This window comes from Nerophis lumbriciformis, linkage group LG23 (assembly GCF_033978685.3).
Source record: "Nerophis lumbriciformis linkage group LG23, RoL_Nlum_v2.1, whole genome shotgun sequence".
NCBI classification, from domain to species: domain Eukaryota; kingdom Metazoa; phylum Chordata; class Actinopteri; order Syngnathiformes; family Syngnathidae; genus Nerophis; species Nerophis lumbriciformis.
The window spans coordinates 27070720-27094995 of record NC_084570.2 but is presented as its reverse complement, the minus strand read 5'-3'; the positions used below and the strand labels follow the sequence as shown (position 1 = coordinate 27094995).

The 24276-nt window shown below is 40.4% G+C and overlaps 1 protein-coding gene across 8 annotated transcripts in view; it reads left to right on the top strand.

Annotated features, from left to right (window-relative positions):
• Positions 1–889: 889 nt before the first annotated feature.
• ppfia4 (PTPRF interacting protein alpha 4) overlaps positions 890–24276 on the top strand; it is a 278835-nt gene continuing 255448 nt past the window's right edge. For all 8 annotated transcript variants that reach the window (XM_061984869.1, XM_061984863.1, XM_061984868.1 and 5 more), the window contains exons 1-2: positions 890–1131; positions 1303–1604. In XM_061984869.1, the coding sequence (XP_061840853.1) occupies positions 1326–1604 (279 nt within the window). In that variant the 5' untranslated portion in view covers positions 890–1131; positions 1303–1325. The remainder of the gene's footprint in view (positions 1132–1302; positions 1605–24276) is intronic.

Here is a 24276-nt window from a genome sequence, read left to right as displayed (position 1 = left end):
TGCATTAAAAAAGTAAATATCCGTGGTGTATGGTATTTTTTTTTTTGTCATTAAAAAATAGAATCATGTGTGCTTACTGACTGTATCTCTGCAGACTGTATTGATCTATATTGATATATAATGTAGGAACCAGAAATATTAATAACAGAAAGAAACAACCCTTTTGTGCGAATGAGTGTGAATGGGGGAGGGAGGTTTTTTGGGTTGGTGCACTAATTGTAAGTGTATCTTGTGGTTTTTATGTTGATTTAATGAAAATAAAATAAATGGTTGGGCACCTGCTTTAAAGCACCGCTAAAACAAACATCCAACACTGCATGCCCCCTATCGGTCACAGGATAAAGCAACCCACCCGCAGTAAGACTTTATTTATTTCTTCTTTTTGATTTATGACCCCGAAAGGACAAGCGGTAGAAAAACGGATGGGGCAAAGATCACATGTTCATTGCGGTTCCTGCAGGGAGCACTGCGCGTCCGATCACGCGCCGTGTTATTTGTATGTGAGTAACGATGATGATGATGATGATGAAGGGTCACGCAAATAGGCTGTGGGGTCAACCGTGAAATATGTCACGTGACACAAATGATCTTGTCAATGAGCTTTCTATCGTTTGCGCATCCTTCATTCTTGTGGTCTAAAGTGGCGACAAGTGCAGAGACTCCCTTGCGTGACACGACGTGTGTGCGCGCGTTGGGTGGGAGGTGCGAGGAGATGGAAGCGGATGCGCTCTCTCTCTCTCTCTCTCTCTCTCTCTCTCTCTCTCTCTCTCTCTCTCTCTCTCTCTCTCTCTCTCTCTCTCTCTCTCTCTCTCTCTCTCTCTCTCTCTCTCTCTCCGTTTCTCTCTCTGTCTCTGTCTCTCTGTCAAACGCACACGCACCGGGATCAGACTTTTCGCGTCCGCGGATCCATTCGCGCATTTTGGAATCGTTCCGTGCTATCTTTGCGCCGCCAGTGCTCGCGGGCACCGCCCCTCCACGCGGCTGTCAATCACGCGCGTGCCGGGGTCCGTCCATGTGAGCGCGGGGGAGCGAATGGCGCGCCGGGACAGGGCGGATCTGCACACGGGGGAGAAACGACGCCGGTTCGCGAGGATGGAAGGTCGCCAATTATCGCATCGTTGCTCTGAATAGGTAAGAGGGTGCACGGGAGGAAGAATATGTAAGAATATTCGCGATATAGTGCATGCGTGGAGGTAAATCGCGCGCGCACAGATGCGCGGATGTGCTTTTGTGTGTGTGCTTAAGGCGTAAAAAGGCCGTGTCAATAGTTAAAACACGTGCATTTATTGTTCGCGCCGACAGCTCGCGTCGCCCACACAGCCGAGATGATGTGCGAGGTGATGCCGACCATCAGCGAGGGGGACTCGGCCGGTCCCCCGAGGGGAAGCGGTGGCGGCGGCGGCGGCGGTGGCGGCGTCCCGAACGGCTCCGAGCAGGAGGCCAACTTCGAGCAGCTGATGGTCAACATGCTGGACGAGAGGGACAAGCTGCTGGAGTCCCTCAGGGAGACCCAGGAGACCCTCATCCAGTCCCAGAGCAAACTGCAGGGGGCGCTGCACGAGAGGGACGCGCTGCAGCGGCAGATCAACGCGGCGCTGCCTCAGGTGAGGAGGAGAGCGGAACGGTTCCCGGAGGGTGCCCGGTTATGTTGCCCGCTGGCTTTACTTGCAATATGATGATGACGAGGCTTGATAATCACATTGTGCATCTTTGAGGATAAATATTTAGGGTTGTTTTTTGCATAAAAGGCAGAATTGTCACATGCAAAAAGGCTGCAGTGTGCATGCCAGACCAATAGTTGGCGATGGCGCTCTATAAAGAGACTATTGGCTTGTTGACTCACAGAATGTGATGTGAATGAAGACTTGATGCACTAATATTGGATACATCAGCAGGGTAGTGTGGGCAAGCAAGTGTGTCAAACTCAAGGCCCAGGGGCAAGATCTGGTCATTTTGTGGTCATTCAATGTGGTCTTCAACGTGTTATAGAGTGGTGTGCCGCACCATTAAATGTGGTCCACCACATCATTTAATGTGGTTTACCACGTCCTATAAAGTGGTCTGCCACACCATTTTATGTGGTCTTCAACGTCTTATAAAGTGGTCTGCCACACCATTTTATGTGGTCTTCAACATCTTATAAAGTGGTCTGCCACACCATTTTATGTGGTCTTCAACATCCTATAAAGTAGTCTGCCTCATTATTCATGTGGTCTGCCACGCCATTTTATGTGGTCTTCAACATCTTATAAAAGTGGTCTGCCACACCATTTTATGTGGTCTTCAACATCTTATAAAAGTGGTCTGCCACACCATTTTATGTGGTCTTCAACATCTTATTAAAGTGGTCTGCCACACCATTTTATGTGGTCTTCAACATCCTATAAAGTGGTCTGCCACATTATTCAATGTGGTCTGCCACGCCATTTTATGTGGTCTTCAACATCTTATAAAGTGGTCTGCCACACCATTTAATGTGGTCTGCCACACCATTTAATGTGGTCTCCCACATCATTCAATGTGGTCTTCAACGTCTTATAAAGTGGTCTGCCACGTAATTAAATGTGGTCCACCAAATCATTTAACGGGGTTTTTCCACGTCCTATAAAGGGGTCTGCCACACCATTTTATGTGGTCCGCCACATCATTAAATGTGATCCGCCACGTCATTAAATGTGGTCCACCACAACATTTAACGTGGTTTTCCACGTCCTATAAAGTGGTCTGCCACATTATTCAATGTGGACCTGAACGTTCTATAAAGTGGTCTGCCACATCATGAAATGTGGTCTTTTACAACATTTATTGTGGTTTTCCACATCATTCAATGTGGTCCACCAAGTCATTTAATGTTACCCGCCACATCTTTAAATGTGGTCTTCCACGTCATTCAATGTGGTCTTCAACGTGTTATAGAGTGGTCTGCCACACCATTTTATGTGGTCCACCACATCATTTAACATGGTTTACCACGTCCTATAAAGTAGTCTGCCACAATATTCAATGTGGTCTGCCACACCATTTTATGTGGTCTTCAACATCTTATAAAGTGGTCTGCCACACCATTTTATGTGGTTTTCAACGTACTTTAAAGTAGTCTGCCACATTATTCAATGTGGTCTGCCACACCATTTTATGTGGTCTTCAACGTCTTATAAAGTGATCTGCCACGTAATCAAATGTGGTCTGCCACATAATTTAACGTGGTTTTCCCATGCAACACACTCACTAATAATACATGCAATCTTAGTAAATCACATGCAACACGTCCACTCATAGTACATGCAATCTTACCTACTCAGTGGCCTAGTGGTTAGAGTGTCCGCCCTGAGATCGGTAGATTGTGAGTTCAAACCCCGGCCGAGTCATACCAAAGACTATAAAAATGGGACCCATTACCTCCCTGCTTGGCACTAAGCATCAAGGGTTGGAATTGGGGGCTAAATCACCAAAAATGATTCCCGGGCGTGGCCACTGCTTCTGCTCACTGCTCCCCTCACCTCCCAGGGGGTGACCAAGGGGATGGGTCAAATGCAGAGGACAAATTTCACCACACCTAGTGTGTGTGACAATCATTGGTACTTTAACTTTAATCTTAGTAAATCAAATGCAACACGCTCAATAATAATTACACGCAATCTTATTAAATCACACGCAACACACCCACTAATAATACACACAATCTTAGTAAATCATGTGCAACACGTCCACTAATAGTACACGCAATTTTAGTAAATCACATGCAACACGGCCGCTAATAGCACACGCAGTCTTAGTAAATCCCATGCAACACGCCCACTAATAATACATGCAATCTTAGTAAATGACATGCAACACGTCCACTAATAGTACACGTTATTTTATAGTTTGTACACGCTGTTTAGTACGAGGTATTAAGATCTGAGTAAATTACATGCAACACACCCACTAAAAGTACACGCAATCTTAGTAAATCACATGGAACGCACCCACTTATAGTACACACACTCTTAGCAAATCACATGCAACACGCCCTTAATAGTACACGCTATTTTATAGTTTGCACACACTGTTTTGTGTGAAGTATGAGGATCTTAGTAAATCACATGCAACACGCCCACTAATAGTACACGCAGTCTTAGTAAATCACACGCAACACACCCACTAATAGAACATGCTATTTTATAGTTTGCACTTGCTGTTTAGTGCGAGGTATTAGGATCTTAATTAATCACATGCAACACGCCCACTAATAGTACACACAATCTTAGTAAATCACAAGCAACACAACCACTAATAGTATACGCAGTCTTAGTAAATCACATGCAACACGCCCACTAATAGAACATGCTATTTTATAGTTTGCACACGCTGTTTAGTGCGAGTTATTAGGACCTTAGTAAATCACATGCAACACAGCCACTAATAATACACACAGTCTTAGTAAATCACATGCAACACACCCACTAATAATACACACAGTCTTAGTAAATCACATGCAACACGCCCACTAATAGTTCACAGTCTTAGTAAATCACGTGCAACACACCCACTAGTAGAACACACTATGTTATAGTATGTACACGCTGTTTAGTGCGAGGTATGAGGATCTTAGTAAATAACACCCTACATGCCCACTAATGCTGTTAACATGCTATTTTCTAGTTTGCACAAGTTGTTTAGTACACGCAGTCTTAGTAAATCACACGCAACACACCCACTAATAGAACATGCTATTTTATAGTTTGCACTTGCTGTTTAGTGCGAGGTATTAGCATCTTAGTAAATCACATGCAACACGCCCACTACTAGTGATGATAAGTACACGCTATTTTTTAGTTTGCAAGTGCTGTTCAGTGCGAGGTATTAGGATCTTAGTAAATCAGGCCCACAGAGCAGTAATTATGAGTACTTCAGATCTAGTAATGTCTACTTATTCTTCTAATAAATGGCTGATAAAGATTTGAAGGAAGTCAATAAGGAATCTGGAAATACACGTTTTTTTTTCGGCCTGTGAGTTCTTTGTCGTGAGGTTTCCCATGTAAGCCACGACAGGCATCATGTCGCCTTGTTCCCATCGACCAAATGAAAGCAAAGCGGGCGGCTACTATTAAGGTCCGGCCCACATTCCGCCGGGAGGTCAAGCCCCGCCTTGTCATTAACGTGATTGGAAGCAGTGAACCCGCCGCGCTCCTCGGGGGCTTCTCGTGTGTCCACGCTGACCTGGGACATCTTACATCACTGGCGAGGGCGGGTCGGATCCTAAGAGAGCTGGATAAGCCAGCATGGCCCCGCCCCGGCAGATAAAAGTGCGTTATACCTTCTGACCCCTCAGGTCTAAATGTGTGGCGTGATGTCACAGCGAGCGTGATGCGCCGTGTTTTTTGCGTGAGGCAGAGAGAGAGAGAGGACCATGCTGGAGATGACAGCGTCGCTGCAGCCGCTTGTGGGAGAAACATGGCTGCTTGCTAGTGTACATGGCCCTGGGCTGCTTGCTTCCACACATGCCCGTGTGTGTGTGTGGGTGTGTGTGTGTGTGTGTGTGTGTGTGTGTGTGTGTGTGTGTGTGTGTGTGTGTGTGTGTGTGTGTGTCAGAGAGATGGTGGGCAGAGACTGTCATGCCTGTTTTCTAATCTCGCTCCTGTGTAATTGTCACAATAATGCACGTATTAGTTATTCTGTCAGAGACCTGCGGGACGTTATGCACACATTATGACTGGCGTGCAAGCAGCTCTTGCTTTCCTTCTCTAAAATGTGCACATTTTAAAGTAGCAGTAGCGTGGAAAAACAAGTTAACTTGATATGCCTATTTGTTTCATTGTATCCATTATATCCAATTGTATTTACAATCCACAAAGAATGTGAAAAACACCGTTTGAACATCACAAAATGCCACAAATTCAGTCGGCCATTTTGAATATTTCGCTCCGAATATCCTGGGTTATTTTAGGAGAGTGACGTGTAGTAACGCTTCTACACTCTCAACATATAGTAAATCACACGCAACAAGCCTACTAATAGTACGCGCAATCTTTGTAATCACATGCAACACGCCCACTAATAGTACGCACAGTTTTAGTAAATCACATGCAACACACCCACTAATAGTACACACAGTCTTAGTAAATCACATGCAACACGCCCCCGAAGAGTACACGCTATTTTATAGTTTGCACACACTGTTTAGTGCGAGGTATTAAGATCTTAGTAAATCCCATGCAACACGCCTACGAATAGTACACGCAATCTTATTAAATCACATGCAACACGCCCACTAATAGTACACGCTATTTTATAGTTTGCACAAGCTGTTTAGTGCAAGGTATTAAGATCTTAGTAAATCACATGCAACACGCCTACTAATAGTACACGCTATATTATAGTTTGCACACACTGTTTAGTGCGAGGTATTAGGATCTTAGTAAATCCCATGCAACACGCCTACTAATAGTACACGCAGTCTTGGTAAATCACATGCAACACGCCCACTAATAGTACACACTATTTTATAGTTTGCACAAGCTGTTTAATGCGATATATTAGGATCTTAGTAAATCACACGCAACACGCCCACTAATAGTACATGCTATTTTATAGTTTGCACAAGCAGTTTAGTGCAAGGTATTAGGATCTTAGTAAATCCCATGCAACACGTCTACTAATAGTACACGCAATCTTAGTAAATCACATCCAACACGCCCACTAATAGTACACACTATTTTATAGTTTGCACAAGCTGTTTAGTGCGATATATTAGGATCTTAGTAAATCACAAGCAACACGCCCACTAATAGTACACGCTTTTTTATAGTTTGCACACACTGTTTAGTGCGAGGTATTAGGATCTTAGTAAATCACATGCAACACACCCACTAATAGTACACGCAGTGTTAGTAAATCACATTCAACACACCCACTAATAGTACACGCTATTTTATAGTTTGCACACACTGTTTAGTGCAAGGTATTAGGATCTTAGTAAATCCCATGCAACACGCCTACTAATAGTACACGCAGTCTTGGTAAATCACATGCAACACGCCCACTATTAGTACACACTATTTTATAGTTTGCACAAGCTGTTTAGTGCGATATATTAGGATCTTAGTAAATCACACGCAACACGCCCACTAATAGTACACACTATTTTATAGTTTGCATAAGCAGTTTAGTGCGAGGTATTAGGATCTTAGTAAATCCCATGCAACACGTCTACTAATAGTACATGCAATCTTAGTAAATCACATCCAACACGCCCACTAATAGTACACAGTATTTAATAGTTTGCACGTGCTGTTTAGTGCGAGGTATTAAGATCTTAGTAAATCACATGCAACACGCCCACTAATAGTACACGCTATTTTATAGTTTGCACAAGCTGTTTAGTGCGATATATTAGGATCTTAGTAAATCACACGCAACACGCCCACTAAGAGTACACGCTATTTTATAGTTTGCACAAGCTGTTTAGTGCGAGGTATTAGGATTTTAGTAAATCACACGCAACACGCCCACTAATAGTACACACCATTTTATAGTTTGCACAAGCTGTTTAGTGCGTACAATAATGCACATATTAGTTATTCTGTCCGAGACCTACGGGACGTTATGCACACATTATGACTGGCGTCCAAGCAGTCTCTAAAATGTGCATAATTTAAAGTAGCAGTAGTGTGGAAAAACAAGTTGACTTGATATGCCTATTTTTTTCATTGTATCCATTATATCCAATTGTATTTACAATCCACAAAGAATGTGAAAAACAGTTTGAACATCACAAAATGCCACAAATTCAGTTGGCCATTTTGAATATTTCGCTCCGAATATCCTGGGTTATTTTAGGAGAGTGATGTGTAGTAACGCTTCTACACTCTGAACATATAGTAAATCACACACAACACGCCTACTAATAGTACGTGCAATCTTTGTAATCACATGCAACACGCCCACTAATAGTACGCACAGTTTTAGTAAATCCCATGCAAAACATCCACTAATAGTACACACAGTCTTAGTAAATCACATGCAACACGCCCACTAATAGTACACGCTATTTTATAGTTTGCACACACTGTTTAGTGCGAGGTATTAGGATCTTAGTAAATCCCATGCAACACACCTACGAATAGTACACGCAATCTTATTAAATCACATGCAACACGCCCACTAATAGTACACGCTATTTTATAGTTTGCACAAGCTGTTTAGTGCAAGGTATTAAGATCTTAGTAAATCACATGCAACACGCCTACTAATAGTACACGCTATTTTATAGTTTGCACACACTGTTTAGTGCGAGATATTAGGATCTTAGTAAATCCCATGCAACACACCCACTAATAGTACATGCAGTGTTAGTAAATCAAATTCAACACACCCACTAATAGTACACGCTATTTTATAGTTTGCACAAGCTGTTTAGTGCGAGGTATCAAGATCTTAGTAAATCACATGCAACACGCCCACTAATAGTACACGCTATTTTATAGTTTGCACACACTGTTTAGTGCGAGGTATTAGGATCTTAGTAAATCCCATGCAACACGCCTACTAATAGTACACGCAGTCTTGGTAAATCACATGCAACACGCCCACTATTAGTACACACTATTTTATAGTTTGCACAAGCTGTTTAGTGCGATATATTAGGATCTTAGTAAATCACACGCAACACGCCCACTAATAGTACACACTATTTTATAGTTTGCACAAGCAGTTTAGTGCGAGGTATTAGGATCTTAGTAAATCCCATGCAACACGTCTACTAATAGTACATGCAATCTTAGTAAATCACATCCAACACGCCCACTAATAGTACAGAGTATTTAATAGTTTGCACGTGCTGTTTAGTGCGAGGTATTAAGATCTTAGTAAATCACATGCAACACGCCCACTAATAGTACACGCTATTTTATAGTTTGCACAAGCTGTTTAGTGCGATATATTAGGATCTTAGTAAATCACACGCAACACGCCCACTAAGAGTATACGCTATTTTATAGTTTGCACAAGCTGTTTGTGCGAGGTATTAGGATTTTAGTAAATCCCACGCAACACGCCCACTAATAGTACACACCATTTTATAGTTTGCACAAGCAGTTTAGTGCGTACAATAATGCACATTATAGTTATTCTGTCCGAGACCTGCGGGACGTTATGCACACATTATGACTGGCGTCCAAGCAGTCTCTAAAATGTGCATAATTTAAAGTAGCAGTAGCGTGGAAAAACAAGTTGACTTGATATGCCTATTTTTTTCATTGTATCCATTATATCCAATTGTATTTACAATCCACAAAGAATGTGAAAAACAGTTTGAACATCACAAAATGCCACAAATTCAGTTGGCCATTTTGAATATTTCGCTCCGAATATCCTGGGTTATTTTAGGAGAGTGACGTGTAGTAACTCTTCTACACTCTGAACATATAGTAAATCACACACAACACGCCTACTAATAGTACGCGCAATCTTTGTAATCACATGCAACACGCCCACTAATAGTACGCACAGTTTTAGTAAATCCCATGCAACACATCCACTAATAGTACACACAGTCTTAGTAAATCACATGCAACACGCCCACTAATAGTACACGCCATTTTATAGTTTGCACACACTGTTTAGTGCGAGGTATTAGGATCTTAGTAAATCCCATGCAACACGTCTACTAATAGTACACACAATTTTATAGTTTGCACACACTGTTTAGTGCGAGGTATTAGGATCTTAGTAAATCCCATGCAACACGCCTACTAATAGTACCCACAATCTTAGTAAATCACATGCAACACACCCACTAATTGTATACCCTATTTAATAGTTTGCACGTGCTGTTTAGTGCGAGGTATTAGGATCTTAGTAAATCACATGCAACACGCGCACTAATAGTACACGCTATTTTATAGTTTGCACGTGCTGTTTAGTGCGAGGTAGTAGGATCTTAGTAAATCACACGCAACACTCCCACTAATAGTACACGCTATTTTATAGTTTACACAAGCTGTTTAGTGCGAGGTATTAAGATCTTAGTAAATCACATGCAACACGCCCACTAATAGTACACACTATTTTATAGTTTGCTCAAGCTGTTTAGTGCCAGGTATTAGGATCTTTAGTAAATCACATGCAACACGCCCACTAATAGTACACGCTATTTTATAGTTTACACAAGCTGTTTAGTGCGTACAATAATGCACTTATTATTTATTCTGTCCGAGACCTGCGGGACGTTATGCACACATTATGACTGGCGTGCAAGCAGCTCTTGCTTTCCTTCTCTAAAATGTGCACATTTTAAAGTAGCAGTTGCGTGGAAAAACAAGTTGACTTGATATGCCTCTTTGTTTCATTGTATCCATTATATCCACAAAGAATGTGAAAAACACCATTTTAACATCACAAAATTCCACAAATTCAGTCGGCTATTTTGAATATTCCGCTCATTATTTTCGGAGAGTGACATCAGTGTAGTAACACTTCTACGCTCTGACCATATTATTAGATCAGTCTTACTGGAAATACGCAAAAAATAAAAAGAGATGTGCTGTTTATCATTCATGATCCTTATGTAAGACAAGAACACACGTGCTTGGCTTTTTTATGCATTCTAAATGCTAAATAAATATCTAACAATTGAGTCAACAGATGGAGGGTCCTCTCATTATATTCTCTAAAAATATCCAGAAAGTACCAACAATACTCCATTTACATGTCGTGACCTGAAAATTAACCAAATATGAGTGATATTGTTATTATAAGACAAACTATTTTTAGCGGCGCATTGATAGCAGTGAACTAATGCTAGCTTACGCTGCTATTGTTGACACACTGAGCCGGTGGCTGCTTCTGCTTGGTCTCAAACTTGCTAAAAGTAAATTCTAGATGATAATTCATGCATCTCTCACCTGCTAGTAGACAAATGTGGCCATGGACCCACAAGGCTGGTCCACTTTTTTTTAAATTAATCAGTCCAACAAAATAATACACAATAATACCATAATAATACAATTCCAATTCCAAAACAAAACCCGGCCTAGCAACATTCAAAATAGTAATCAAATGAGCAATTGAAAAGACACACAAACATGACACAAAACTATCCAAAAGTAGTCAAACAAAAATGAATAATATCAACAACAGTATCAATATTATTAAGAATTCATAGCAGTGATTAAAAATCTCTCATTTACATTATCATTACACCCATTTATAAAAAAATAAAATCAAAACATTTAAAACATGAACAATAGTGTCACAGTGGCTTACACTTGCATCGCATCTCACAAGCTTGACAACACACTGTGTCCAATATTTACCACAAAGATAAAACTAGTCATATTTTAGGTTAATTTAATAGTTAAAATACATTTTAATAATGGATCCCATATTCCATTATATGACTTATTATCTAAACTAAATGCAGTGTTTTCACAATCCTTAAGACAAGAACACATATGCTTGGCTTTTTTATGCATTCTAAATGCTAAATAAATATCTAACAATTGAGTCAACAGATGGAGGGTCCTCTCATTATACTCTCTAAAAACATCCAGAAAGCACCAACAATAGTCCATTTACATGTCCTGACCTGAAAATTAACCAAATATGAGTGATATTGTTATTATAAGCGCTAACGCAGACGGACTATTTTAGCATTGATAGCAGTGAGCTAATGCTAGCTTACGCTGCTATTGATGACACACTGAGCCGACGGCTGCTTCTGCTTGGTCTCAAACTTGCTAAAAGTAAATTCTAGATGATAATTCACGCATCTCTCATCTGTAGACAAATGTGGCCATGAACCCACGTGCTGGTCCACTTTCACATTCCCCGAGATGGCGAAAAAGACACAAAAAGACGCTTCCTGCAGGAACTTTTTTTAAACCCTTTGTGAGGATTGTGATTGAATCTTCATCCAAACGGAATTATGTGAGCGTCCCGTCGGTCGGCATCCCTGCGAGAGTGTAAATATTACAGTAAGTGTTTGTTTTATTAAGGTTAGTTTATATGTTTAGCACCTAGCAATGCCGCTAGATCGATAGGTTGTGAGTTCAAACCCCGGCCGAGTCATACCAAAGACTATTAAAATGGGACCCATTACCTCCCTGCTTGGCACTCAGCATCAAGGGTTGGAATTGGGGGTTAAATCACCAAAAATTATTCCCGGGCGCAGCCACCGCTGCTGCTCACTGCTCCCCTCACCTTCCAGGGGGTGATCAAGGGTGATGGGTCAAATGCAGAGAATAATTTCGCCACACCTAGTGTGTGTGTGACAATCATTGGTACTCTAACTTTTAATGCTATAGTGTCACAATAAAACTGCATCCATAACTCGGCTTCTAAAACTTATTGTTCATCCTCTTTGTGTTCGGGCTCAAAAATATTAGGTTCTTGATCATAATAGTTCCCAAAGTAATCGTTGTTGGCTCTCACAAAGTCTGCTAGATTAGCATTGTTGTTGATGGGAAACGGATCTGTGGTTCATCCTCTACATCATGGATCACGTGACTGGCTTCCTCATTATATCTCAGAATGTCTCAGGAATTTCCATTAAATTGATACTATTTTGATCAAGTCTTTAGAGGCCTACTGAAATGCGATTTTCTTATTTAAACGGGGATAGCAGGTCCATTCTATGTGTCATACTTGATCATTTCGCAATATTGCCATATTTTTGCTGAAAGGATTTAGTAGAGAACATAAATAAAAAGCCTTGCCTATACCGGAAGTAGCAGACGAGTAGCGTGACGTCACAGGTTGTGGAGCTCCTCACATCCGCACATTGTTTACAATCATGGCCACCAGCAGCGAGAGCGATTCGGACCTAGAAAGCGACGATTTCCCCATTAATTTGAGCGAGGATGAAAGATTCGTGGATGAGGAAAGTGAGAGTGAAGGACTAGAGGGCAGTGGGAACGATTCAGATAGGGAAGATGCTGTGAGAGGCGGGTGGGACCTGATATTCAGCTGGGAATGACTAAAACAGTAAATAAACACAAGACATATATATACTCTATTAGCCACAACACAACCAGGCTTATATTTAATATGCCACAAATTAATCTCGCATAACAAACACCTCCCCCCTCCCGTCCATATAACCCGCCAATACAACTCAAACACCTGCACAACACACTCAATCCCACAGCCCAAAGTACCGTTCACCTCCCCAAAGTTCATACAGCACATATATTTCCCCAAAGGCCCAAAGTTACGTACGTGAGACTTTTTGAGACTTTTATTAGTAGGTTGCACAGTGAAGTACATATTCCGTACAATTGACCACTAAATGGTAACACCCGAATAAGTTTTTCATGATACAGATATATACTATCATATATACTGTCATCATAATACAGTCATCACACAAGATAATCATCAGGGTGTATACATTGAATTATTTACGTGACATGCACATAGCGGCACGCACGTACGGGCAAGCGATCAAATGTTTGGAAGCGTACTCACAGTACCGTGTCTGCGTATCCAACTCAAAGTCCTCCTGGTAAGAGTCTCTGTTGTCCCAGTTCTCCACATGCCAATGGTAAAGATTGACTGTCATCTTTCGGGAATGTAAACAATGAAACACCGGCCGTGTTTGTGTTGCTAAAGTCGGCCGCAATACACCGCTTCCCTCCTACAGCTTTCTTCTTTGCTGTCTCCATTGTTCATTGAACAAATTGCAAAAGATTCACCAACACAGATGTCCAGAATACTGTGGAATTTTGCGATGAAACAGACGACTTAATAGCTGGCCATCATGCTGTCTCAAAATGTCCTCCACAATCCGCGACGTCACGTGCTGACGTCATCATACCGAGACGTTTTCAGCAGGATATGTCGCGCGAAATTTAAAATTGCACTTTAGTAAACTAACCCGGCCGTATTGGCATGTGTTGCAATGTTAAGATTTCATCATTGATATATAAACTATCAGACTGCGTGGTCGGTAGTAGTGGGTTTCAGTAGGCCTTTAGGTGTCATAAATCAGATATATATGATAATAGCTTCAATATAGAGGCAACTTGTTTTTCCACTCTACTGCTACTTTAAAAGACTGCAGATGTGGTGCAGTTAAAGAATGGTATGTACATGAACTGATGCATTGGCGCAGCGTTGTGTTGTTTGTGTGTCGCCCTCCAGTCGGAAATGTCTCAATGTGTTCCTCCAATTCTGTATTCAGTTCTCTCTGCTTTCAAGGTGGTGTATTAGCAGGACTTTGGTACACCTCAAACCAAACACTCTTTACTGTGCTGATGTCTCCAAACAAACATTTGTCATCTTGCATGCATCATCCACACCTACAGCACCTGTGTGTGTGTGTGTGTGTGTGTGTGTGTGTGTGTGTGTGTGTGTGTGTGTGTGTGTGTGTGTGTGTGTGTGTGTGTGTGTGTGTGTGTGTGTATGTGTGTGTGCAGGCGTACGATCTGACAGTTCTGGGCCAGTCTGCTCCCAAAGAGTCAGAAGAATGCACACAGAGCATGCATTCGCACATGTGCCGGCTGATGTGATGAAATTAAATTAAACAATGTAACCAACATGTCCGTATAGTGGTAATAAATACATTGTTAAAATCTATACCGTTTCCTGTAGGTAAATACAGGATTTTTGATATAGAGTAGGAAAGGGATGTATATGGCCCCATTCCTGGGTGTATCTCCCGTGAGAGTAAGAGTTTTTTGATGCAGTCTGCTGAAAATGATGGAAAGCGCCACTCTACATACCAACTGACGCTGTGGTCAAAGTTGGAATGGCCACAAGACACAATTTAAGATATTCAACATTCTACTGCCATCTGGTGACTAAATTGTATAGTGCACTCACCTAATTCAGGGATCAGCAACCCAAAATGTTGAAAGAGCCCTATTGGGCCAAAAATACCCCCAAAACATAAATCTGTCAGGAGACGCAAGAAACGAAAAGCCTTATATAAGTGTTATAATGAAGTCAACACATGATGTAAGTGTTTATATTAGCTATATTAACCTACTATCAAAATGACTTTAAAAGCCATATATAAGTGTTATAATGAAGGCAACACATGACGTAAGTGTCTATATTAGCTATATTAGCCTACTATCAAAATGACTTTAAAAGTCGTATACAAGTATTATAATGAAGGCAACACATGATGTAAGTGTCTACATTAGCTATATTAGCCTTCTATCAAAATGACTTTAAAAGTATTTTATAAGTGTCATAATGAAAGCAACACATGATGTAAGTGTCTATATTAGCCTACTATCAAAATGACTTTAAACGTCTTATATAAGTGTTATAATGAAGACAACACATGATGTAAGTGTCTATATTACTTATATTAGCCTACTATCAAAATGACTGTACAAGTCTTATACAAGTGTTATAATGAAGGCAACACATGATGTGTCTCTATTAGCTATATTAGCCTACTATCAAAATTACTTTAAAAGTCTTATATAAGTGTTATAATGGAAGCAACACATGTGTCGATACTAGCTATATTAGCCTACTATTAAAATGACTTTAAAAGTATTTTATACGTGTTATTATGAAGACAACACATGACGTATGTGTCTGTATTAGCTATATTAGCCTACTATCAGAATTACTTTAAAAGTCTTATACAAGTGTTATAATGAAGGCAACACATGATGTAAGTGTCTATATTAGCTATATTAGCCTACTATCAAAATGACTTTAAAAGTCTTATATTAGTGTTATAATGAAGACAACACATGGTATAAGTGTCGGAGGCTGACACCAATCTTAGTTGACTGAAATGCCATCCATCCATTTTTTTCTACCGCTTATTCCCTTTGGGGTCGCGGGGGGCGCTGGAGCCTATCTCAGCTACAATCGGGCGGAAGGCGGGGTACACCCTGGACAAGTCGCCACCTCATCGCAGGGCCAACACAGATAGACAGACAACATTCACACTCACATTCACACACTAGGGCTAATTTAGTGTTGCCAATAAACCTATCCCCAGGTGCATGTCTTTGGAAGTGGGAGGAAGCCGGAGTACGCGGAGGGAACCCATGCAGTCACGGGGAGAACATGCAAACTCCACACAGAAAGATCCCGAGCCCGGGATTGAACCCAAGACTACTCAGGACCTTCGTATTGTGAGGCAGATGCACTAACCCCTTTTCCACCGTGATGCCTAGTTGACCGAAATGTTGAAATGACTGTCTTAGAATGGCCAAAGGTATAGATGTGTATGTCCAAGTTAAAGGAAACGGCAGGCTGTCTTCTTCTAATGGATTTATTACAATCTTTGCAAGCTGGGTAACGTTTGCTGTGGTCTGGAACAACATGGCACACAAACAACTATCAGAAATGCAGCCAATATTACATACAGATAATGTGTCATGAGACATGCAAATATAAATTAAATACACAGAGGACATAAGTAAAGGAAATTAAATGAGCTCAAATATACCTACAAATGAGGCATAACGATGCAATATGTACATACAGCTTGCCTAAATATACTAGCTATATTAGCCTACTATCAAAATTACTTTAAAAGTCTTATATAAGTGTTATAATAAAGACAACACATGAAGTAAGTGTCTATATTAGCTATATTAGCCTACTATCAAAATGACTTTAAAAGTCTTATATAAGTGTGTTAATAAAGACAACACATGATGTAAGTGTCTATATTAGTCAGTGTTGGGTTAGTTACTGAAAACCAGTAACTAGTTAAAGTTACTAGTTACTTTATTTCAAAAGTAACTCAGTTACTAACTCAGTTACTTACACCAAAAAGTAATGTGTTACTGTGAAAAGTAACTATTTAGTTACTTATTTTTTTCTTCTTTTTTTTTTAAAGCTCCCATTAATGCCCTTTTAGCCTTCATTTCAGTACTGTTATTGCACTGGAGAATAATACAATCTGTTGATCAACTTGACATGCATTTTTATTTTCCTTTCAACATAATTAATGAAAAACATTGCAACATAAAAAGGCATTCCTCCTTTCTTTAAACTTGGACCAATGACCATTAATAAAAAACAAGTTAAAGTGCAACATAAGAAGGCACATCATCTTTTTGAAACATAGGTAGTGAAATAAAGCCTGACATCTGGAGTGATGCTGCTGTCTTCCACACTTGGAGCCATAGATTGTAGAATCCTTGTTTTCAGTGGCAGGATCATTGACACAGATGGTGAAGTTTCAGTGCTCAGTAGAGATGTATCACTTTTGAGGGGTTTAAGCACCTGGAGGACCTCATCTGCCACTCTCACATCATCATCAGACAGGGTGACATTTGTCTTCAGGGTGTTGTGGGTCAATGCAGAGTATATGGCTGCCTGCTGCTCCAACATATCATAAGTGGAGTTCCGCCTCGTTGGGACATCATGTATGAGCTTATGAGTAGGCAGCTTTAGCATTTCTTGCTTTGTCTTAAGCACATGAGCAGCTGTTGTGCTTGGGTGGAAGTAGGAAACCTCCTTCCTGATCCTCCCAAGGAGGCGCTCCATCCTATTGACTGAGATTCCCTTCTGTGATGCCAAATTCACTACATGTGCAAAGCACCTATCTGTGGTCCCAGTCCTGCCTCATTCACTGTAATTATTTGATTTTTGGCATTATCACGTGTGACTGGGATATCTTTATCTTCCATTCCTCCACTGCTTGTGTCAGTACCTGCGCAAGGTGACTCTCGTAGAGGGGGCGTGTCTTCTCATCCCCCAGTCTGCTGTGATGAAGTGAGCGCTTATAGTTCCCCTGGACGTCCACCCGTCTGTCATGAGCGCAACAGATGATGCTCGGGATAGTTCATAAACAACTTTTTTCTTCTCCTGCTCATAAAGATCTGGCACAATCTTATCGCTGAAGTGGGTGCGCGACGGGATGTCGTAACGTGGCTGAAGCACGTTCAGCATGTGTTTAAAACCCTCGTTTTGCACAACCGAGTCTGCACCTATAAACACACCGATTCAATGGCGCGGGGCGTTCAAGCTCCTCCGTTACTCCGCTCGCCATGACCACGCTGTGTGTGGACTGAACGTGCCAACAACTTTTTTTTGTTTTGTTTCATATATCAAACCGCGGATCACGTGTGTGCCTCCCCATCCCCACACCCACACCCAGACACACACATAGACCGCGCCTCTTTTCTTCTCTCCGGCTTGTGACAGAGGAAGATTCAGAAGAACGACACCGCAGCGCTTCAGTTTCTAGCCGATACTACATCAAAAGTAACGTAAAATAACGCAGTAACGCATCATGTAGTAACGGTAACTGAGTTACTGAATATAAAAAATAACGCGTTAGATTACTAGTTACCGCCGAAACTAACGGCGTTACAGTAACACGTTACTTTGTAACGCGTTAGTCCCAACACTGATATTAGTTATATTAGCCTACTAGGGCGCTAAAGAGCCGCAGGTTGCCGACCCCCGCCCTAATTTGTCACATTTCATGTGTCAGGTAAACTACATTATGATGGTACTTGGAGAGCCAAGTGTTTTCTGAGACGATACTTGGTAAAAAACGTTTGAGAACCACTGGACTAAAGCCAACAAAATATGCATGCCATCATGGTTGTAACCTCTTTTTGAATAAACTGCAATACAGTTTCTCATTACAATCATTTAAAAAAACTAATATTTTTAAAGTAATCCCCATAGAACTGTTTTAAATCGATTATTGTAAATAATGACAAACAAATATGCTAGAACAGATTTAAATGTAGTCCCAGTGTTATGAGGATGTCCTAACTCAAGTGTTGTACTTTAGCTCGGATAGGAAAAAGTAAATAGTCTTTGCTTTTCCATTAAGTCGATAAACCTTTTTTTCAAATGTACACAAATTTAAAGTTCTAATTTAAAAGAGACATTTTATGTTTAGAGAAACAAGTCAATTGGTGTCCTTGCTGAGATTCAGATCTGTTTAAGGTTACAACCCGAGTCCTTGCTCGGACCACACCCTTTTTAATCTTAGCCACTCGCCTACATCTGTCATGTTGTCACTTGGGAATACTGCAGGCATCAAACCTGACACATTTATGACTGGAGGTAGTTCCATCAGCAACATTTAATTTACTTGTTCATGCTAACAACCTTTGCTGCACCAACAGAAAACCAAAAGGAAAAGCTAGATCCTTGCTGTGGAAATGTATCCTGAAAGGGAAACTGCACAAAAAAATATTGCCCTTTATTTACGATCCTCATGTAAAACAAGAACATTTCTGTGAGTTTCAAAGAGTAAAAAAATCCTAGCAAGAGGCGGCCAATAATACAGGTAATGGAGGTTCACCTTTTACGCGTATAAGTCTCTCCAAAAAACCCCAACAACGCTCCATTAACATGCTGTGACTTTAGTAATAGATAAGCGACAATGTTGTCAGAATTAGTGGGTCCTTTATTGTTATTGTATGGGCTGATACAGAGGAACTACTTTTAGTGTTCAGAGAGACACTCAAGCTAGTTACTGAGCTACTGATGCTGAGTTGAGCCTCTGAGTTGGTAAAAGTTAATGCTAGATTATAAATCAGGGGTGCCCAGATGAGTATGGCCACACCTTTTATTACACTCTGTATTAAACAATGCCCATCATTGACTTATATGACCCAATGCAAACAACCTTCCATAGTCATGGTGCAAACAAAAAAAAGCCCAACCAATACAAAATCACACATGCTCACTGAACTTTGTGGATATTATAAACAATGTCAATGCACCATAAACAATTCTAAATAACACTCATTACAAAGCATGATGGGAAAATACAAAACAGTCATAACTACATCATTACAAAACTTTAAGAAGGTTGTCACGGAAGTAAACAAGGTAGGAGTCGAACTTTCACAAACTGTTAATATCCAATTATATTAATTATTAATTATATATCCATTATATATATATATACTGTATATATACATACACACACACACACACACATATATATATATATATATATATATATATATATATATATATATATATATATATATATATATATATATATATATATATATGTATACAGTATGTACACACATATATACATATATATAGTGACTTTACATGCAGTTGGCCTTTGGCCCTCAACAAGTAGTTTTAGCGCAATGCGGCCCCCAAGTCAAATAGTTTGGACACCCTGTTATAAATCATACTTGGTACCTGTATAGTAGAAGGCTGCCGATACAGTAGTGGTCGTCTTTGTGGCCTGAAGCCAAGAAGTTGGTCAACTTTGGAATTACATCTTTGACTCGTAGACATCGCTCGGAAGGTGCTTGTCGGCTCCCAACATTTTTTACCTGAGGATTATGCTGAATTCATCATTTGAACGGGGGAGCCAAGTCTAGTGCTGAAAGATACAACCTTCCCTCCAGTCGGCAGTCAAGTGAGAGCAGACATTTTAAGTGCCTGTATTATCATATTATATATTTAACAAAATAAAAAGTACAATTCCCATTTAGGGGGTGAACAAGGAGATGGGTCAAATGCAGAGGACAAATTTCACCACACCTAGTGTGTGTGTGACAATCATTGGTACTTTAACTCTAACTTTAAACACCCTTGAGCTCCTTCATTTGTGAGCCAATAAAATGCGCTGCAGTAATTTTATACAGTGGTACCTCAGTTTTTGTTATTAATCTTTTTCACAAGGTTTGTGGAACACAGAAACGATGTTCTATAACAATGTTTAGCACAAAACACTTTAGAGAATATATATACCGTATGTATATATATATATATATTTACATAAAAAACCCCAATGCAAAACACATATAAATGAAATGAATTGAATGAAATGTATTATTGAACATTTGACATCACTTTGACCTTTATTGAATACTTTTGTCTGACTTTACATAAATACCAGTGTGGTGCATTCAATGACCCTCTGGTCACTGAAGGCTCTCGTTGACTATTATTGTATGCTACAAATGTATTTGGCTGTGTGGTGGGATATTTTTTATGCGGAGTCGCCAACGTGTGTTTAATGGAACCATAGCCAGGGTATGAAAACAGAAACATATTGGTAAAAGATTAATCTAAAGCCAAATTACAACATCTTAGGTCAATGTACTCTTACTGATATGTTTGCTTAATTAGGGTTTCTTACTGATATGTTTGCATAATTATGGTTTCTTACTGTTATGTTTGCATAATTATGGTTTCTTACTGATATGTTTGCATAATTATGGTTTCTTACTAATATATTTGCAGAACTATGGTCTCTTACTGATATGTTTGCATAACTATGGTTTCTTACCATTATGTTTGCAGAATTATGGTTTCTTACTGAGACGTTAGCAGAATTATGTTTTTTTTTTACAGATATGCTTGCAGAATTATGGTTTCTTACTGATATGTTTGCAGAACTGTAGTTTCTTACTGATATGTTTGCATAATTATGGGTTCTTCCTGATATGTTTGCAGAAATATGGTTTCTTACTGATATGTTTGCATAATTATGATTTCTTCCTGATATGTTTGCATAATTATGGTTTCTTACTGATAGGGATATCATTATCGAATCCTCTTATCGAACCGATTCCTTATCGATTCTCTTATCGAATCCAAATAGGTTGTTGTATATGGAAAAAAACACACAATACTTGGTTTAACAAAAACTCACTTTTATTTTTTAAGAAAAAGAAAAAAAAAAATAAAATAAATATTGACTGTTAGTGCCGCTTTAAATGGGCCACCTAAGAAAACAAATGCAGGGAAAACCCTGCATTCATTTGTATTATTTATTAGACAGACCTGTAAACTCTGGAGTGGTGTAGGCTACAAGATAACATTAAGGTTATCAGACACATACAAAAAGGCTAACGTTAACGTTACCATTAGCCACTGACTATGCTTGGATAACGTTAGTCTAGCTAACATTACTGCAGTCCTGGTTGACGTAAGAGGTAGCGTTATTTTAGCCTAAAGGCTACAAGTGAGCAGATATGGAAATGAACCGGCAACAGTTAACGTTAGTTACTCACCGGCACTGAGACTCATACTTGCCAACCTTGAGACCTCCGAATTCGGGAGATTGGGGGGGCGGGGTTAAGGGGGAGGAGTATATTTATAGCTAGAATTCACTGAAATTAAAGTATTTCATATATATATATATATATATATATATATATATATATATATATATATATATATATATATATATATATACATATATATATATATATATATATATATATATATGTCTTAATAAGGTTATCCAAAAAATAGTGCTCGATACCGTAGTAGAGCGCAATATATGTATGTGTGGGAAAAAAATCACAAGACTATTTCATCTCTACAGGCCTGTTTCATGAGGGGGGGTACCCTCAATCATCAGGAGATTTTAATGGGAGCATTCGCATACCATGGTTTATATAGGGCACAGAGTGGGTGGGTACAGGCTGGCCTAGGGGCGTGGTGATTGGCTCATGTGTTACCTAGGAGGTGTTTCCGTCTATGGCGGCATGTTGTTACAATTTCGCTGCGCTTGTTGAGGGATGACAGGTCTGGACGGTAAATAATAAACAGTTTCTCTTTCAAGCATAGGTTGCATCTTTTATTACCACTATTGTAAGGTGTGCTGGATGCAAGAATTTGCCATGTTATTGAATATTCAACATTATTGTCTTTGAGGTCCCAAATGTGTTTGCTGAGTTCTGTGGTATTTCGCAGGTTTTTGTTCCTGAAAGAAGCCTTGTGATTGTTCCATCTGGTTTTGAATTCACCCTCGGTTAATCCTACATATGTGTCGGATGTGTTATTGTTCTTGCGTATTACCTTAGATTGGTAGACAACTGATGTTTGTAAGCACCCCCCGTTGAGGGGGCAATCAGGTTTCTTTCGACAGTTACATGCTTTGTTGGTTTTGGAGTCGCTCTGTCTGGGGGTCGACGGCTCATTTGCAATTGTTTTATTGTGGTTTGAGATGATTTGTCGTATATTGTTAATGCAGCTGTAGCTCAATTTAATGTTGTTCTTGTTGAATACTTTTCTTAGGGTGACAGAGCGACTCCAAAACCAACAAAGCATGTAACTGTCGAAAGAAACCTGATTGCCCCCTCAACGGGGGGTGCTTACAAACATCAGGGGAGACGTTCCTCCAGGGCCTATGTACTTCGGGGCTAACACCCTTCACTTTACCCGGCAGTGGGTCTTTACAGCTCCGGACTCGAGGGTGAATGACGAGGCCGGCGGTTTGTTGCAATTTTGTGACTTTATTGGTGTCTTGCACGCAGCCATCCACCAAGCTAGAGCACCTGCACGCATCCACTGTTGCGCTCCCTCACCTCTCTCGCCCACTCACTCACTGACGTCACTCACCTCACATGCTGTCATTTCTTAAAGGGCCACACACACACACACACGCTACTCTCATAACAACTAAAAAGACATCATGGCGAAGCCAGAAGTCGAGTTACATGGAGACATTGTCACTACTTTTCTTTTGTCGAGCACAAAGAAAATAACATTTTAGTTAAATGTAAGTTGTGTCTTGGATCAAAGATCCCATCTACTTAAAGTTAAAGTGACAATGATTGTCACACACACACTAGGTGTGGTGAAATTATTCTCTGCATTTGACCCATCACCCTTGATCACCCCCTGGGAGGTGAGGGGAGCAGTGAGTAGCAACAGTGACCGCACCTGGGAATACTGCCCAAAACAGCAATTCAAATCTGCTGAAACAGCTACATAAATGTAAATGGGTTATACTTGTATAGCTTTTCTACCTTTTTCAGGAACTCAAAGCGCTTTGACACTATTTCCACATTCACCCATTCACACACACATTCACACACTGATGGCGGGAGCTGCCATGCAAGGCACTAACCAGGACCCATCAGGAGCAAGGTTGAAGTGTCTTGCTCAAGGACACAACGGACGTGACTAGGATGGTAGAAGGTGAGGATTGAACCAGTAACCCTCAGATTGCTGGCACGGCCACTCTCCCAACTTCGCCACGCCACATAAGCAACATGCTTTGACGAAGCTAGTAAAGAGAGACACAGACTCCGATGCCACTTCACCTCCACCTAAGGATTTTAACGGAGGGACTGCTAGCCAGGACAACATTGATAGAGCCATTGCAGCGTATGTGCTAGAAGACATGCAGGCTATTTCTACAGTGGAGTCACCCGTTTTCTGGCAGCTAAATAGCATGATACCGGCATCAGACAACAAATGGCACAGAAAACATGTTCCAAGTACCTGGACAGTGAGTACATAAACATGGAAAGCGAGCTAAAGAAAACACTCCAAACTCTGCCTCTGCTCATCATTGAAGGTACACACTCTATCAATTCTCTTATATACTATTTCATTCTAGACTTCTACAGT